Source organism: Panthera onca, chromosome C2 (genome assembly GCF_046562875.1).
Source record: "Panthera onca isolate mPanOnc1 chromosome C2, mPanOnc1 haplotype 2, whole genome shotgun sequence".
NCBI lineage: Eukaryota > Metazoa > Chordata > Mammalia > Carnivora > Felidae > Panthera > Panthera onca.
Window position 1 is genome coordinate 15778718 of NC_138347.1, and position 19152 is coordinate 15797869.

Below are 19152 nucleotides of genomic sequence, written 5' to 3' on the forward strand. Positions count from 1 at the left end.
TGACAGTTTGATTCATGTTTAATGAAAAAGAAGTTACATGAACAGAAATGGACATAAAACAAAGAGATCCATTTGGGGAACTATGGTGATAGATGGAACAAGAGGCGAATCATTTTATTCTTGAAATTACTCATATATTCTTATTAGTTATCACTGATCCAAAACCTCTCTTTAAATCCAAAACAAAGTCATAGTCATAGTTTTACTCATGTTTTCATGGGAACTCACCAAAGCAACGTCCAAACAATACTTTTCCATTTCCCGCATGCCCCATAACACACACAAGCAAAGGCAGAGATGTTTACCGTCAGGTAACATGGCGTGAAAAAAAATGCAGCCTTATCAACTTTTTATTACAACAGCAAGTTAGCACTGGCAGTGTGCTTTTGGCACAAACATGCTTTCTGCTAATATTTTTATGATATGCAACCATTTCTTCTCAGTACAATCAATCATTGAGGGATTAAACCTAACTCTGGTGAACATAAAAATGTGTGCAGAAGTTTCTGACTTCAGGTTTGAGCATAGTTGAAATATTCGAGACATGAAATTTAAAAATACACAGGTATGAAACTACAGTGAGCATCTTACTAGTTTGTTTTCCTGGCTTAATTCTGTTCACAATTGTTAGCGGAGTCAGTTAATATTCTATTTTCATCTTTTTCTACCCTGATGTACACTCTGATCACATCTTCGTAAATAAGAAAAAAATGTATCTTTGGAAGTGAGTTATGATCTCGGAAAACATATACTGCCAATAGGCTTGCTTTAATTATCTTATTTAAAATATAATCTCCCTTCTCACAAACTTGATCTGGCAAGCATTAAATTCATTACAGATGTTTGCCACGTGGGTAATAGAAAGAAACAGTAGGTTTTACACACTATCCCTTTAAAATGAAAATCTTTTGGCCAGCACACAACAGTCACCAACCTTTTATGCTCACATTGAATAGTTCAAGTTAGGATGAGCCCTGTCTCTTCTGATACTGTATTCTAAGTTTTTCCAGCTGTTCTACACATTGGGACTGAGCCAACTTCAATGTCCGGTTCTCCTCCATCAGTACCTCGAATTCCCGGGCCAGCTGAGCGGCGTCCACCTTCTCCTTTTCTGCCTGATCCAGCTTGGCAATGAGCTCCTTTCTGAAGACCCAGGGGGCAGGTGAGGGAAAAAGCACACAATTTAATGCAAACCAACTAAATTATGCAGTAACAGCATAATGGAAGCAGAATTTTGATTCTGCTTTTCTAAATTCACCACCTCTAGTTACTTCCAGCGACTTCCTTTTAGCTTTTCCAGCTTTGCAAGTTGTAGCCACTTTATTTTGTTCTAGCACCTCTACCAGACACATCCAAAATACTCAACATAGACCCAAAAAGCTCAATAAGTCCTTTGACAGTCAAAACAAGGTGATTTGTTTAAAGAGTACAAAAATGGTAAAAGTTACTATTAATTTAAGGGGAAAAAAACCCAGAAAGTCGGTTTATGAGTTAAAATGTTATCTATTGTCTTACAGATAGAACTGTAGTTTGTCCTTTACCTTGTCTTTGTCCTCCAAAATCAGTTACTATCTAACTTTGTTTTCTACTTGAGAGCTTAACAAATCCTTAACAGTCTCCTTTAAACTAAAGAATCCAACTTCTGCCTGCAAATATTATTTTCCATGCCTTTCTGGACTGCTGATATAGATAGGTATAGATATCCGCAGCCCTATTTAACAAAACATTATATCTACATTTCCTTCTGGCCTGACTCTAGAATTCAGAGAGCAGGCTAAGGTTATTGGAGGGATAAGGAGTGATAAAGTCTTAAACAAATTCAGTTCTCAGTAATTACCTATCAATAATTCATTGATATAAATACACATAATAAGGAGCTAAAGGTTCCCAGTCTATGTTTGGATTTACTAAACATGACAACCCAACACAGGTCCACCCCCCTTATGTGGGTCAGTTAATCCTAAACTAGATCTAACAGAATTCTTTGCCTATAAGCGTGTGTCACATCTCTTTCTCTGTAGGCAAAAGTGCACAGAAACCTGGAAGACTCCTTTAACCAAGTGATCAACCTTGACATCACCAGTAAGGAGATAAATAGATATCACATGCACCGAGAAGGACACATCCTTTTTCTGGTATTCCTGCCAAAAATGCATACACTAGACAACCTCAAATTGAAGGCAATTCTACAAAATTGCTAGCATGTACTCTTCAAACCGCTAGCCTAAATGGTTCCACATTTAAAGAAACTAAAGAGATGACAACTAAGAGCAATGTGCAATTCTGGGCCGGAAAAAAAAAATTGCTGTGAAGGACATCATTCGGAAATTGATGCAATTCAAACGTGGATTATGAAATATCCCTGTATCAATGGTAAAATTCTTAATTTGTAATTATTGTACTGTGGTTAAGTGAGAGAATGTCCTCATTCTTAGAACATACTGGGGCACCTGGGTGGCTCAGTCAGTTGAGCGTCTGACTTCAGCTCAGGTCATCATTTCATGCATCAGGAGTTTGAGGCCCAAAGGGGGCTCAGTGCTATCAGTGCAGAATCTGCTTTAGATCTTCTGTCCCCCTCTCTCTGCCCTTCCCCTGCTCACTCTTCTCTCAAAATAAATAAATAAATATTTTAAATTTTTTTTTAAAAAGAAAATACTGAAATATTTAGAATAATGGGGCATGATTAGATGGGGGGGATAGAGAGATGATAGATAGATAGATAGATAGATAGATAGATAGATAGAGGTAGAGAGACAATAGGTAGACAGATAGATACCTCATCTCACTGAGAGAGGGAGAGAGAGAGAACCCTAGCAGTTAGTGTGCAGTGTTGGGGGAGAGAGACTAAAGCACAACTGGGGAAGTTTTTAATCATCAGTGAATCCAGGGGTGCCTGGGTGGCTTAGTTGGTTGAGCATCTGACTTCAGGTTCAAGTTCAGGTCATGACCTCACGGTTTATGAGTTTGAGCCCCACACTGGCTCACCGCTGTCAGACTGTCAATGCAGGGCCCGATTCGGATCCTCTATCCCCCTCTCTCTGCCCCTCCCCATCTTGTGCTCTCTCAAAGGCAAATAACAAATATTTAATGATAATACAAGAATAATAATAATCAGTGAATCCAAGAAAGGACATATGGGAGGTCTTTGCACCATTTTTGCAACTTTTCTGTAAGTCTGAAACTGTCAAAATAAACAGTTACTCCAGGAAAAGGACAAAACACAAATCAGAATGGAAGTTCTAGTATTTTCTTTCTTCCCCCAATGGACTGCTTCGTGCACCCGCTTTGATGACCACTGAGCAAAACCAGGCATTGGAAAGGAAGGGCCTAGAAGGGACAAAAGGAAGGTAAGCTGGAACACTGATATGTATATACACAAAGGTCCTCTGAGTTCTTGTTGATCTTTGAGTCTCCCATGGTATTTAGAATATAAAGGCTCCCAATAAATACTTGCTGAATGAATAACTGAGGAGTAAGATGCCTCAGAGACAAATCACATGCATTTTAAAGATGAGGAAAAAGAAATGCAAAGGGCTTAACTACATTGAAAAAATCCCACAACTAATAAGACTAAGCCAGAAATCAAACCTATCCTTATGATTAAATGCTTATGGCCCTTTGCCTCTAAGCATAGTTTAAGCAATACATGTCAATAATTAAATATTGGTAAAGCTCCTTAGGTAACTGTCCTAACGAAATTTATAGTAAAACTTAGAGAAGTAAAGAGGATGCATATCTCTCAAACCCCTACCCATCAGATCGTCTATTCTCGTTCTTTTTTTCTTTTCAAATGAACTGTCTCACACAAGTAATTCAAATGGAAGTAGAGTTTTGCTCTCAAATCCTGGTCCGGGAACTGGCAGTACAAGGTATAACAATGGCTGCCGTCCTGGTTCCATATCTGACCTCATTTAAAACTCCTGAAGACCTCTGTTATTCATTCTGACTGGTAGAAAAGATAAATTAGAAAATCACAGACTTTACAACTAAAAGGAATGATCATGATTGTCTAGTCCATTTTTCTTGCATTGGAGAAAGTCAATGATAATTTCTTCCTTACTGGAATCAGGAGGACTCAACTGATAGGTTTTTAAATTAGTTTGATGTATCTGATAAGCAACTATACATATATTCAATGAATACTATCAAAATGTCTGCTGTTTCCTGTCCAAGACCTATTTACATAGACGTGTTTATGTTCATCCAATAGCAATTCATAATTAAACCTGGTACATTAAGCTATGGAGACAATCTTGTAAATAGATGATCTGAGGAACAAATCAATATCTATAATTGGCTAGAATGTGGTCTTGCCTTTGATTTTGGGTTGATCACTTCTATCATTCCCTTCAGTGTAATGTGATATGGGGGTAGAAGATCATCATTACAGGAATCCTATTGCTGAAGTCAAGAGTCTGTAATACTGTTTCCAACATAATGTACTTCAACAGTAAAAAGGCCATAACCTTGGGTCCATCATAGACTATCTGCCACTCCCATCATAAGCCATATGCCTGGAAAAGGTTTTATTTGCTACAACAAATAGGGTAAGGGAGAGTCCAAGTGAAGAGAACTTTGAAACTTTGTAGAAACTAACTCCAAAATTAAGTAGATTCTTTATGTTGCAGGAGTTTAGAACATGAATTCATCATTAGGACAAACATTTCTCTAATTTGGGAAAGACCACTACCATGGTTTTTTAGATGTTCAGCATTAACTAAGACTTTCATTTGGAAACGACAAAATCCTAGACAGTTCAGACATAAAGAGCTAAAGAGTTTTGGGTAATAATATTATAAAATACTGGGGAGAATTTATTTTAAATAGTGATTTCGACCGCACTGTTGGTGGTTCTTAAAAGATCTGTGTTCTAGTACAATGACACACAGGAGAGAACAAGTAGATGCCTCAAGATGGTAAGAAGTATGTGAAAGTCTACCTTCATTTTATGCAGGTGGGGTAATAATAAATGGTATTGAAATGGAACTGCAAAGTGCAGTCTAGACTGTGGCACTGAAGCCCTACAAATGAATAATGCATAAGGAATAAATGCATTATATCATTTGGGAGCCAAAGGACAACACTTCCTTGCAGGAAGAATTGAGATTTGCTCTAGAATTTCTCTTGGCACAATTGATCTTTTGGGCTAGACAACTCTTTGCTATTGGTGGCTGCCCTATATCCACTCACATTGTAGAAGGGTCAGCAGCACCCTTGGCCTCTATTCACTAAATGCCAGTAGCATTTTCCCCCAACCCGTCATTATAACCAAAAATGTCTCTAGGTATTGTCAATATCTTGGGGGTTTGGGGCTGAGGAGTTGGCCCAGTTAAGAACCACTTATTCCAAAGGAAATGGAGATTTCCACTATCAATCATCCCACCAAGAGTTAATCGTGGAATAGGAATAGATGAAAGGCAAAATGTTTCCTCACTCTGCTCCCCCAAAGATTGGATCCTCTTTCCTTAGCCAGGGAGACCTACTTAAAGGCACTCTCACTGAGGAGTGGTAAATATTCTGTCCCTTTCAACATGGTTCCAGGCAAAGATTAGATGGAGAGATGTTGAGGAATGAGATTCCAGTTAGAAGACTGAACAGCATGTAATTAGGTGGCATAAAAGACCCAAATCATTATGACTGGGGCATTAACAGAAAGTGTGATCTCAAAGCCTGATGAAGTTTGGAACATGGGGATTTCACACAAAGCTAAATCCTAAAGTGAAAAACTCCCTCGGCTATACCTCTGGAGAAAAGTCAAGAGCCAAGACAGTTCTTTGGTTCCTCCACTCATCCGTTCAAGTATTTATTGAAATCCTATTGCAAACCAGGCGCTAACCTCGATTCTTGCTAACCAAGTTGGTCTTAGGAAGCATATCTCCACTATTAGAAATTGAGCGCAAGTCCTATACTTTATACAGAGGCATCATACCCACATCAGGATGTCTTAGTGAGGACGATAGGACTCCCCCATTACTGCCAACATTGCAGACATATGGAGAAATATCTCCATTTACTATTTCTTTATGACAGCAGAAACCTCATTTCTGGGAGCTGTGTAAATGTCTTTTTTTTATGGTTTTTAATGTTTATTTATTTTTGAGAGAGAGAAAGAGAGAGAGAGAGAGAGAGACAAAGAGAGACTGAGTGTAAACTGGGGAAGGGGCAGAGAGAGGGAGACACAGAATCCAGAGCAGGCTCCAGGCTCTGAGCTGTCAGCACAGAGCCTGACATGGGGCTCAAACTCACGAGCCGTGAGATCGTGCCCTGAGCGAAGTCGGACACTCAACCTACTGAGCCACCAAGGTGCCCCTGTGTAAATGTCTTTTAATAATTTTTTTAACTGCTTGGAATATAGGGGCGACTGGGTGGCTCAGTCAGCTAAGCGTTTGACTCTTGATTCTGGCTTAGGTCATGATTTCACGGTCATGCGATCAAGTCCCACATTGGGATCTGCACTGCTTTCTTGGATTCTCTCTCTCTCTCTCTCTCTCTCTCTCTCTTTCTCTGCCCTTTCCCTGGTTGTGCTCGCTCTCCCTCTCTCTATTTCTCTCTCCCCCAAAGTAAATGAACATTTTTTAAATAAAAATAAGTGCTAAAAATAGGGGCGCCTGGATGGCTCAGTCGGTTGAGCTTCCAACTTCAGCTCAGATCATGATCTCACCGTCTGTGAGTTCCAGCCCCGCGTCGGACTCTGTGCTCAGAGCGCGGAGCCTGCTTCAGATTCTGTGTCTCCCTCTCTCTCTGCCCCTCCCCCATTCATGCTCTGTCTCTCTCTGTCTCAAAAATAAACATTAAAAAAATTTTTTTAAATAAGTGCTAAAAATAAAATACATATAAATATATATAATACATATAAAACAAATATAAAAGTGAGGTTTTCAATGTTTTCTAGCGTGATGCCCTTTTGCAAGGAAAATCTTAGTCTGAAGTGAAGAAAATAAAACAGAGCTAATGGGACCGTCTCTCGTTAGCCGTTGGACAGTCCCCTGCCTGATACTGGCTCCATCCCCAATCTTTGAAAGGGTCCCCAGAATACAACTTAAAAATCTCTGCCATCAGGAATGTCCTAAAGAAATAAATGTTTCTGGTTAAACATAAAAAGCTATTGTTATTGGAAAATTCGGGACAAATTAAATGCCACGACTGAAAACAAATCAGAACAGGGCTATTTTTAGACTATGCTATTACAAATTACATATGCTCCCTTTCCCCCAATTCCAATATTATCCCCTCAATGAGATGTTGCTTCTTCAATCATCATTTTATGTCTTTTCAAAAGATATGAAAATATAGGTCTGCTATTTTTGTGTTACCCCCATATGAAAATCCCTTTCTAATGTTTTACCTGAACTCACGAACTTCTATAACATTTTTTCAATTCCATAATAAAAAGAGAAATAATCCAACTAAAACATGGGCTAGGATCTGAATGTACATTTCTCCGAGAAGACATAAAAATTGCAAAAAGCACACGAAAAGATGCTCAACATCTCTAGCTGTCGGGGGACTATAAATCAAAACAACAACGAGACCACATTTTGCACTCACTAGCATGAAGTGTTGGCAAAGATAAGGAGAAATCAGAACCTTTGGACATTTCTGGTGGGACTATGAAGGGGTACAGCCACTTTAGAAAAAGCCTGGCAATTCCTCCAAAGGTTACACGTTGATTTACCACATGACCTGACAGTTCCACTCCAAGGCACATACCCAAGTGAACCGAAAGCATACATCCACCCAAAACTTTTACACAAATGTTCATAATAACCAAAAGTGCAAACAACCCAAATGTCCATCAACTGGTGAACGGATAAAGTATGGACTCTCCATGCAATGGAATATTATTCAACAAGAGAAAGGAATACATGCTACAATGTGGATAAACCTTGAAAATATCCTGTCAGGTGAAAGAAGCCAGCCACAAAAGACCACAGACCATATTGTTCCTTTTATATGACGTATCCAGAATTGGCAAATGCATAGAGAGAAAGTAGATGAGTGGAGGCCAGTGGCTGTTGGGGGCGGGGGGAGGGAGGGAAGCGGGAGCTACGAGGTTTCCTGGGTGATGAAAATGTCCTAAAACTGTAATGATGGCTGCACAACTCTGTGAGTGTACTGAAAACCATGGAGTTATTTTTTCTTAATTATGTGACATTTTTCATCCTGACTTTTCTAAGAATCTATCTCTCTTTCTGACATTCTAAGTCAATCTTTTAAACACCACAGCACCTGGCACAATGTTTCATATACACAGAAGACAAATGGTTTCTCCTTTGAACAAGATAAAATACCCTATCTGGAGTAAAGCAACCTTTACTAATTGTAAATCTCATTTTTAGATCTAATTGTAGCTTAATCATGTACTTTAACTTGCTGTCAAAATATGGATGATAAATTTCAGAAGGCATCCAATGTCCACCTCTCACTTCTTTCCATCACGTCCACAAAAAACTGCATGTGTTATATTTTAAGAGTTTATACTATTTGTTGAGAAAATCATGTATACTTTTCATTTTACTATATATGCAATTCTGTAAGATTATTCACATTCAAAGGCCTAGAAAGAGGCAAGAAATAATAGTAGGAGTCCTGGAAAGATGTCAGAATTCTCGGTAAGTTTTTAAGGCTTTCAATAAAATTGTCATTTTTTTTTCAATTGAGAAAAAAAAATCCAATAAAAGTAAGAACAAGCTTTTCATACATCACATAAGCCAGAAGTGATTCTTTAAATTAAATTCACTGCGTGCTGAGTTTATAGTCCTAGAAAATGTTGGACTCTCTTTATCTAATAGACATGATTTAAAATAATAATTATCATCAACTCTTCGCTCCCCTCTGCGGTCTCCCAAGCTTGATCCAGGGTGACCCCCTCTGGAGATGAGAGAGAAGTTCAGCTTAACCTGTGCCCGTCTGACTCTACTAAAGAAAAACTTTCCTTTAAATACCTGAGTTAACATCCCTCTCTGTGTCTAGCTTATGCTAGCCAATCACCGGAGACCAACATAATCGCCCACACTGTATGAAATGATGGGAAAGAAATTCTTATCCAAATCACCAAAAAACAGAGAGCTAGTTACGTGGGTCAGATCCATTTGGCTTTATTTATCTTGCTTAAACACTGTTCTGGAAAATAGTTGTTGTGTAATGAATTTCCATTTCAGTATAGTGTTAATGGAAACAATGATCACCAATAACCCTTGGAGGACCAGGATCATTTATTTATAAATATAAGATATAACCATACTTCCTATTTTAGTTTATCTTAGCAATTCCTTAATGCTGATATTGACTCTTTATTTTAAATATGGACCATATAAATTACAAATGACACATTTGTTACACTGTTTGTATACACAAAGGGTATTACTATATCCTACAATCAATCACTCAAAATCACCCTCACTCATGTTTGACCCTATGAGCAAGTCCCTGTTCGGTGATGGGGACACAAAGAGATATTCAAAGGTATTCACATTTGTAGGTAACTATGCACAGTCAGAAAGTCTGTGAAGTTAAAAGGATAACTATTGATAGGACATGAAGGACATGAAGTTAAAAGGATAACTATTGATAACCCCAGCCTACAAACGTGCAAAAAGAGTCATTCCAGTGTATTTTCTTTCACCCAGGAAAAGAGATGAATCCCATGGAGTGTTTGGGCAGGGATATTAGCTAAGCTCTCCTCGAGGGTAGCATCTGAGGAAGGAGTAAGTGCTCCAGACCTAGAGGCTGCTGTGAACAAGGTCACAGAGGCAGGAAGAAGCGAAGAGGTCAATGGAGCTGAAGACAATGATGAGAAAGAACATTCTGCTGGGGTGTAAAGCCATAGGGGGCTAGAGCTTGCAAACCAGGCCAAGAACTCCGTGTCCTTTTCCAACAACAGGAAATCATAGGCAGGGAAACCAGGTATAACATTACATTGACCAAGATGTGAAGCAGCAAGTCCTGACCCCAAACAGCACAAGAAGGAATGGAGAAAAAGGAATTTGAGAGACTTTATTTAAAAAGAAAGGAAAAAAGATAACAAAAGAATTTGTCCTTTACCATGCATCTAGCCAATTATTTAGGAAGAAAGTGGGGGCTGGGGAGGGAGGGAGATAATATCCTAGCTTCAAGACAAGTCCAAAGTTCAAATAGGCTTAGGGAAAAAATAAGATGAGTTAATGCAGAAACAGCAGGGATATGTTTCAACAAAAGACCAGATGAGTCACTCTTACATCATTATCCTATCATATTTTTTAACAAAACATACAAAAAATATAAACTCACAGAACATATAATTTAGTGGGTAAGTTTTGCATTGCCAAAAAAAACCACACATGGGTTAATTAAAATAAGCCAAGTCCTCCATTACCTTCAATCTGAAGAGTTTACAAATAAATACAGAATTACCTGGCTTTTTTCTGCCTCAACAGCATAGTTCATGTGCGCACACACACACACACACACACACACACACACACACACACACAGACACATTTATAGGTTATTGATTATACAAATTCTCCTTTAATTTCACTATAGGCCACATTATTAGTAAACTTCTTCAGCTTCTTTAAGAAACTTTTTTTAGGACTCAGACTGTATGCAAATGTGCAATCTGAGCCTTCCAACCACCTTCCTCTGAAAACTCTCAGACCAAAAAGAAAGTCTCAGATATATGAGAAGAAGTTACGTTTTTCTGATCTCTTCTTAAACATATTTTAACCCCCGGGGCGCCTGGGTGGCTCAGTCGTTAAGCGTCCAACTTCGGCTCAGGTCATGATCTCACAGTTCGTGGGTTCAAGCCCCACATCGGGCTCTATGCTGACAGCTCAGAGCCTGGAGCCTGTTTCAGATTCTGTGTCTCCCTCTCTCTCTGTCCCTCCCCTGTTCACACTCTGTCTCTGTCTCAAGAATAAATAGACATTAGGGGCGCCTGGGTGGCTCAGTCGGTTAAGCATCCGACTTCGGCTCAGGTCATGATCTCACAGTTCGTGAGTTTGAGCCCCGCATCGGGCTCTGTGCTGACAGCTTAGAGCCTGGAGCCTGCCTCGAATTCTGTGTCTCCCTCTCTCTCTGTTCCTCCCCCACTCATGCTGTCTCTCTCTCTCCTTCAAAAATAAATAAAAACATTTAAAAAATTAAAAAAAAGAATAAATAGACATTAAAAAAATTTTTTTAAACATATTTTAACCCCCTTTGGCCATAAGTCCAGGTATGATTTTACATTTGAGGCACAACACAGCAAGGCAGTAAGGAAAGGTTTGTTATCCGAGGTCTTACAGTAAGTGCAAAGTCTGACCCCATAACCCATACTCCTCCCCACCATGTTGTACTGTCCAGCCACGATCTAGGGGGTGGAGGGGGGTCTTCAAAGAGTCCCAAGAATTTTATAAATTTCTCAAAACATATTTCACTCACTTTGATTTAAAAACTAAGTAATAAATATATATCACGTATCAGTAAGAGGAAGAGGGGGAAAAGTAGGAAGTTAAAGAATCAAAATACGTTCTGATTATGTGTCACTCACTCAACAAAAATGGATTCAGCATTTACATCCCATGTACTGTGTCCAGCTTTAGAAATATGGTGGTGAGTAACACCTGACTTGCCCTGCTTTCAGGGGTTCAAAGCCCTTAGTAGTTTACCACTTAGTAGGAGACACAACTATTAACCAAAAGATCCCACTAATAAATGTGTAAGTGCAAACTACCCAGTGCTAGGAAGGAAAAGTGTCTGGTGCTTTGAAAGTATGAAGGAATGGGGGTCACTGGGGTAGACACTGGCAGAATCGAGTGCAATTAAAAAGGATGATAATTCTGAAAGGAAAAGCTTAGTGTGACTAAAATTAGAATGCTTTAATTAATTTAATTAATAGATACCCAAAGTTCCCTACAGTAGAACTGGAATGGTAATGGAGCTATCAAAATAAAAAAAACTTCCTCGGGCTATTGGACTGTAAAATGTTAATACATTTACATTATTCCAAAGATCTGTCACAGTGGCTTCTTTACTTGACGTGGGAACGCCACCATGTAACCATTCATTAAAACTCACTTGAAGCCAAAGTGCTCTGGGGGCTTTGGGCACATCCACAGGGCACATAGTGTGCATCTGGGTGCTGTTTGGGCATTTTTACCTTCCTGATCTAAAAATGATTATCAAAAAATTGGGTTTGGGTAGGAAGTACTCCTGTTATTCGTCTCAGTACTCCATAGAGTAAAGCTTTTAATCCTCAGCAGTTTCATTTGCATTCTTTCTATAGTCAAACATGATAAAAACATGGAAGTTGCCCAGTAACCTCTGAACCACAGAATGTCACTTGCCCACACCCCTCCCTCTCACCCTCAAGTTCAGCCCATTCCATGCCCACCTCCCCCAGTCCATGACCAGGAGACATCACTCAGAGGTAAGAGGGTTCAGGGGAACAGTACTTACTTCCTTTCCTCAAGCAGAGCGATTTCCTTTTTGACCTCATTGTATTCTTCTGCTATTTGACAGTGCTGTTTGAACACCTGCATGGATTCCACGGAGTCATGACAAGGCGGCAGAGGCTTCACAAACAACAACAAGAAGAAATCAGTCCATTTCTTTGTATCGGAATACATTATAAATGATTTTGCTCTACTGATGTTCTTTAGAGAGAGATTTTTTGCAGGACAATAGTATTGGCAGTCAACATTGGACAGGGTCTGGCTGATTCTGCTTGACTGAAAATAGGGAGGTAGGCTGATATTCTCCACATTCATCTTCCAGTGTCATTGTGGGGCATTCTCAGGCCTGAGCCAGAACCGGAAGGCTCATGACATATCTATTATTTGCCATGCATTGGAGTAAAATTAGATCTTCTAATAATTCTGCACTTCTCCCCGGAAATCTCAAACTCTGCTTTCGAGAAGGGCAGTGGTGGGGAAATAGTTCAGTTGTCTGCTTTAATTACCTCTTACTTTCTGTTCCTGCAGCCCAGAGGCATAATCTCATCCTGTAGTGTGGAGTAACCCTACAAGAAAGGCTCTCTTTTGAGAGATGCATCCAAACTGAAGAAATGATGCTGGGCTGGAAATAAAGCTTACAAGGATTAACAAATCCCATGAAAGACCAAACTCCAAGTAAAATAATGCTTATAACATGTGAGGTCAAAGACAGCAGGGATTTATGTCTTTGTTTTTCTCCCATCTACAAGGAAAACAAAGACGAACAGGGCAAGCCTGTAGACCCATCACGTGTTGAAAATCCTACTTCTTTCTAGAAATTATTTTTTAAAGAACTGACTTTCCCTGGGTTTATAATTCTAATTTCTAGTTAGCAATACGTTATTAAAAACATTACTTTAAGGAACAGTAGCTAATAGACTTTTAAAGAGTTTTTTAATCACCCTTTTCAATTATTTATAGAAAATGGTATATAAAATCTGAGAAATACAACTTTACTGTTAAATGGGCTCTTCAGTCTAATCCCTTTCTCACAACAGTGTATATATGTAAGTATGTGCCTGACTAGGTCATATTTTCACTAATTTTACACTAGGAAATTGGGAAGTAATGCATTTCTTCCTTCTTGCTCCTCTCGTTATACTAAAGACAAAGATTTCTTTGGGTGTTCTATTTAGCAACCCCATCCAGGATGTAATAAAAATTCTATAAAGTTCTATAAAATCCTATAAAGTTTGACAGATAAATAAGATGATCCCTATTTATTCTGAGGCCTCTGAGTAGAGATTTTCTAAAGGAAATAAAATTCAAAATAGATTTGCATGAAATTTACCTTCATGTGGATCATCTCCTATGTCCAAATTCATGGAAAATGTAATAATAACTACATTATATAGCATTTCTCCCTACTGCCCCATAAACACATTCGTAGCATAAACTCAGTCTTTTGGAACCATTACCTCTTTATTTATGATAATAAATTGAAAAGTAATGCCCTGTAGTATTACCGTATAATGCACCCCGTGAGGCAAAGCTCTTGCCAAAGGAATTCAGAACTCCTGGCTCCTCTGGGCCTATATCCTAGACATCACCACCCCCTCATCAATTTTCACCTGTTACCCTGGCAAATTACCAAGTATAACAGTAAGGAGAATGAAAACAATTTACTCCGGACACCTTAGCCAAGTCGCTATTAAATCATCTGTGCCCTGTGTCCTTCCTGAAAGGCCCTAAGACTCTACGCATCCCATTTCCTGTCCTTACGAACATCACGTAAGCTATATTCAGTCCATGCCAAAACTTGCCACCACTTCGAGGTCCCTGAGCCACAAATTCAGCATAGTTAACCTATGTGACAGCCAAAAGATTCTAGGACTCTGTGCAAAGGCTTTATGTCTTAAGAGGAAATAAATGAGAGTAGCCATGTAGAGGGAGAAATATCCCCTGATGCCGTCATCAAAAAGCGAAACTGAAAGTTACATTCACAATTTTCTTAAGAACAGAGGGGTCTCTTTCCCCCTTAGCTTGCTCCCCTGCAATGCTTTTTTATTAAGTGGGAAGTTTCTTCCTCTGCTCTTTTTTTTTACTGGCACTTCTTAATTGTGGGAAATTTGAAAATATTATGTAGAGGTAGCAAGATCATGCTGCTAAGGGTATATAAGGATAGGGAGTATTTCCGGATATATTCAGTACCCTCACGTGCTCTTAGCAGGGTGATCAGCCTACTTACACATAACGCTATTTTCAAGGTTTCTCACAATTAAAAAAGGACAAGCCAAAAATACTTAGTGTTCAGCATCTCAGGGTGTAAAAGGATGCCAGGTGCTACTCCAGCCTCTAGCTCCTGCGAGCTCTGTCTTCATCCAACCGGCATATAACTGGGCTCCACTTCAAGCCCTCACAATCTGCATGAACGCATTAAGGAGCAATATAGTTTTGTTTTTTTAAAGCAAGGAGGGAAGTTATATTGCATAACCCACTACAACATCGTAAAATCATTCCATTAGTCGCCAGGGGCTGGGGGGAGGGGGAAATGAGGCATTGTTTAATGGGTATAGAGTTTCAGTTTTGCAAGAGGAAAAAGTTCTGGAGATCAGTTGCACAACAATGCGAATATACTTAATGTTATTGAACTGTACACTTCCAAATTATCAAGATGGAAAAATTTATGTTGTGTGTTTTTACCAAAATTTTTTAAAAACTTAATGCAAAAAAAAAAATTGTCATTAGATCTTTCCACTGTTCCTCCCTCATCTTCTAAGAACTTCTATGAAGACTCACTATCTGAAGTTCACTTCATTTGCACCCAAACACTCTTTCTTTCCCAAATTTCTCTCCAGTGAACTTAAAATTTCTCACCCCTTTACATCCAGAACCATTCACCACAAACCCTAAACATCACTAGACAAATCAACGCCTCCCCCCACCCCAAAAAAAACCAGGCAGCAGGACCTATTGTCTTTAAAAGGCATTTGACAGTTATCCCAGGCAAAGAAACTAAGCAAAGAATTTTGAAATACGTATGGTTCTCATTCCAGCAGGAATTCTGGTGAATGAAGAATTTTAAGATATTTAGGTTTATACCCCCTCCAAAAAAAGTAAAACTATAGGTAATGAGATGTTGTTCTGTACAACACAGAACACTGTCATTGCCTTATGATATAACGTCTCTCTCTCTCTCTCTCTCTCTGTGTGTGTGTGTGTGTGTGTGTGTGTGTGTGTGTGTGTGTGTAGCATGATAAGGTCTTCACTGAGAGTGACTCTCTCTTACCTTCTTATAACCCCTCAAAATAAGAGATAATCTATGACCAACAGTATCCATTGAAGAAAATGAAAGTGTTTGTCTGAGGAAACATTTCTAAAATTCAAGCACAATAATCTGGTTTCCAGTGTAAAAATGGAGCTATCCTAAGGCTTTTATCATGTGACATTTAAAACATTGACATTCATGACTTAATCAGCCATACCTGGGTTTAACACATGTTCACACTGAAAACCAAACAATATTGTAAAAGAATACTGGTGGTAACCAGGTGAGAAAAAACCTATCTGCTTCTTGGAATAAAAATTAACACATATTTTCATTGCTTAATTTTGACTGTTCTCCTCCAAGAGGTTTTTGTAGTCCTCGCTCTGTGCTGGGAACAGGCGAGCAATAAATAAACGCTTCGTGTTGACAGTGAATTTCTTTTCACATCCAGAGAAAAAATTTTCCTTATTTTCTCCATAATTATGCTACATTCTGGATACATTTGTCCTACCCTCTTGCCTGAAGAATGAAATATTGCATTCCAAAGACAAGGAATCCAAAGATACTTGATTTGAAAGTGAAAAGGTCAAGGTATTCTTCCTGGACCAGAGAACGAATTCTGTGGGATCACAGAAACAACTCTTCAGACTCACTCAATGCCGTGGCACTAGTTTTCTCACAATGCAGCCAGTTCTAAGAAGGTTAAATTAAGATAGTCCCAACAGCGACTCAAGCCAACTTTGAAACACATTTTTCCAAGACCCAGATGGAGGTTTGGATGAGGTCAGAGCCCGGGAGCGGGACTTCCTTCTCACCTCCTTTCCTCCAGCTCAGCCCCATCTGCTGCCTGAGGATGAAGCTTGTAAGGGCTTTAAATTACACGGCAGTGTGACTGAGCCACTACTCTCCCTGGTCTCCACCCCAATCATCAGGACAGATTTAACAAGATGAAGTAAGAGAGAAACCACAGGCTCCTGTTCCAAGAATGCCGGCTTGAGCCACACCATCCCATCTCTGCTCTCTGCCCGGGTTTAGATCTCCTCCTGAAATGGACTCCGTCTTCTGGAAAGCACCCCGTGGGACAGGACCCAGCCAAGCATCTCTCCGCAAGGGGGCAAAGCCAACTTAAGTGCTTCCGTTTTCTACTTGGCTTCTTCAAATACTACTGGCCCCATCCACTTCAAGAGATGTAAGAATTTAATTTTCCTCTCCCAGCTTCCCACACAGAGGATATATTTAGGAAGCTAAATATTCTACAGTTGCTGAGCAGATTTTTTATTTATTCCTTGAATCTCAGTGTTATCTTTATTGGGGGAGGGGCAGGGGGGAGGTATCTGGTTCAAATTTACGTTGCATTTTAATGTCCCAAAATTAACATATAATTTGTTAAAAACCAAATGGAAAAACATAGGACTAATTGCAATATTGGAAAACTCTATTATATTAGAATTTAAAATATTTTTAAAATTTTTTTCTTAATTTATTTTTGAGGGACAGAGCGAGTGTGTGCAAGGAGGAAAGGAGCAGAGAGAGAGGGAGACACAGAATCCCAAGCAGGCTCCAGGCTCTGAGCCGTCAGCACAGAGCCTGACACGGGCTAGAACTCACAGACTGAGCCAAAGTCGGACACTTAACCGACTGAGCCACCCAAGCACCCCTAAAATATTTTAAGGATTGACATTTCTATAATATCTACATTATAGTCAGAGTCAACACTAGCAATTTTACTGCATATCTTATATAACATTGAAATGAAGGCTATTTAAGTCATGTTTATTAATGTAAGCAATATTCAAGAGAGAAGTAACTCAAGAGTGTCTCAGACTTTTCTAACAAGGCATCTTGTTAGAGGACTACTGGGCTTCACAAAAAAGAAAAAAAAAGTACACCTACCATTGTAAAGCTCCAAGGTATGTGTGTATATTTTCTGTGTGGTCACAGCAGCCAACAGACAACCATACCATACTTTCCAACATGTGTATGAGAAAATGCAGACATTTTCAGTGTTTTCTATGGGATTATTTCTTAATTGCATTTCCAGATGGATGTTCAAGACTGGTGTAGCAGAATCCTGGAATGCTAAGACTTCTCCGTTTTCTCTCACTGTCTTTCCCAAGATATCAAGCAATATACTGATGCAAGACCCAAAGGAAATTTCTGAAGAGACTACTCGGATAACAAGATATTACGGCACACAACTGAAGCTAGGAAATTGTTTATTTGTGGAGGTGACATCAGTTTCTGGACTTACCAGACTCTGTCTGAGAAAAAGCAAGTTCAGTGTGTACCACAGAGACACCTGTCACTGTCTTCTCAGATTAGATGGGAGGACTTTAGGAGGATTGAAGCTATTGCTCAATTTGACTTAAAAAAAAAAAGTCATATTGTTTTCCAAGTACCTTAGCTTAATGGAAAAGAGAGAGCATCAGAACCTCTATCCCTAACTCAAAAATCCAAAGAGATGCTTCTCTTATCATGTTGTACATATAAAGATAAATTGCTAATTCTTAAATACATCATTCAAAAAACAATTTCACCAGAGAAGAAGATTAACACTAAGTGAGCAATCATTTTGCCAAGCACTGTGTTATATCTACTCATTCTCGCATTTAATTCCCACAATAACAATGTAAGATCGATACCACTGTCTCCACCTTGCAGTTCAGAAAAGTGAGGTTTAGAGAGAGTAAATAATATCAATCACAAAACTGGTAGGTGTAGAGCTGAGATCCAAATTCAGGCCAACCCAATGCCAATACCCGTGCTCCAGCCATCGTGAGTCCCATTAGGAAGTTGTTACAACGTACTGATTAACATGTTCCCTGCCTGATTATAAAAGCATATTTTCATTCCAGTGCACTTAAGACCATATTGCAGCTTAGCTTTGGATCATCTATAGGTCAAACGACGATCTCCGAAGCATAAGAACGTGGTTAAATTTTAAGACAAATATGGTGCTGACTCACACCATCCTTCAGGATAAAGAAGGAGGTCAGGCATTATCTCCTTTCCAAATAGAAGGAAACCGAGGCCTAAAGAAAAGTAGTGATTTTTCATTCATTCTTAGAAGTGGACATAGAATTGAGCCTCTTTTCTTTGGACTGGCTGTGCTACATCAGCTGTGCCCAAATACTGCCTCTACTAGGCATAGAGAATTTAGAAACCAAGTTCCAGGAAAGGAATCCGCATAAAATAGAATCAACCTACCCATTGCCCCCGGGCTGAGGCTGAAGGCCCACAAATGAACATTATAAAGAGATGTTCATTTTAACACCTACCTTACCCCAAAGTCTCTTGCCCAACATTTTGCATTAATAGAGACATCAAGAGAAATGTTTGTCACTGCTATTCTTGCACAGGGCTTTTTTTGGCTTCTGTGAAAATAGAAGCCACACGAATTACATGCTCAAACATGTCCACATTCTTGGCAAAGCAACAGAAAAATCTAGGGGGTCAAACTGGTGATAGAGTATCTACCAAATAGATACT

At 39.2% G+C, this 19152-nt stretch overlaps 1 protein-coding gene across 2 annotated transcripts in view; it reads right to left on the reverse strand.

Annotated features, from left to right (window-relative positions):
- MAP3K7CL (MAP3K7 C-terminal like) overlaps positions 1-19152 on the reverse strand; it is a 38044-nt gene continuing 18892 nt past the window's right edge. For both annotated transcript variants that reach the window (XM_060640357.3, XM_060640358.3), the window contains 2 exons: positions 12421-12536; positions 1-1143 (listed from right to left, as the gene is read on the reverse strand). In XM_060640357.3, the coding sequence (XP_060496340.1) occupies positions 963-1143; positions 12421-12536 (297 nt within the window). In that variant the 3' untranslated portion in view covers positions 1-962. The remainder of the gene's footprint in view (positions 1144-12420; positions 12537-19152) is intronic.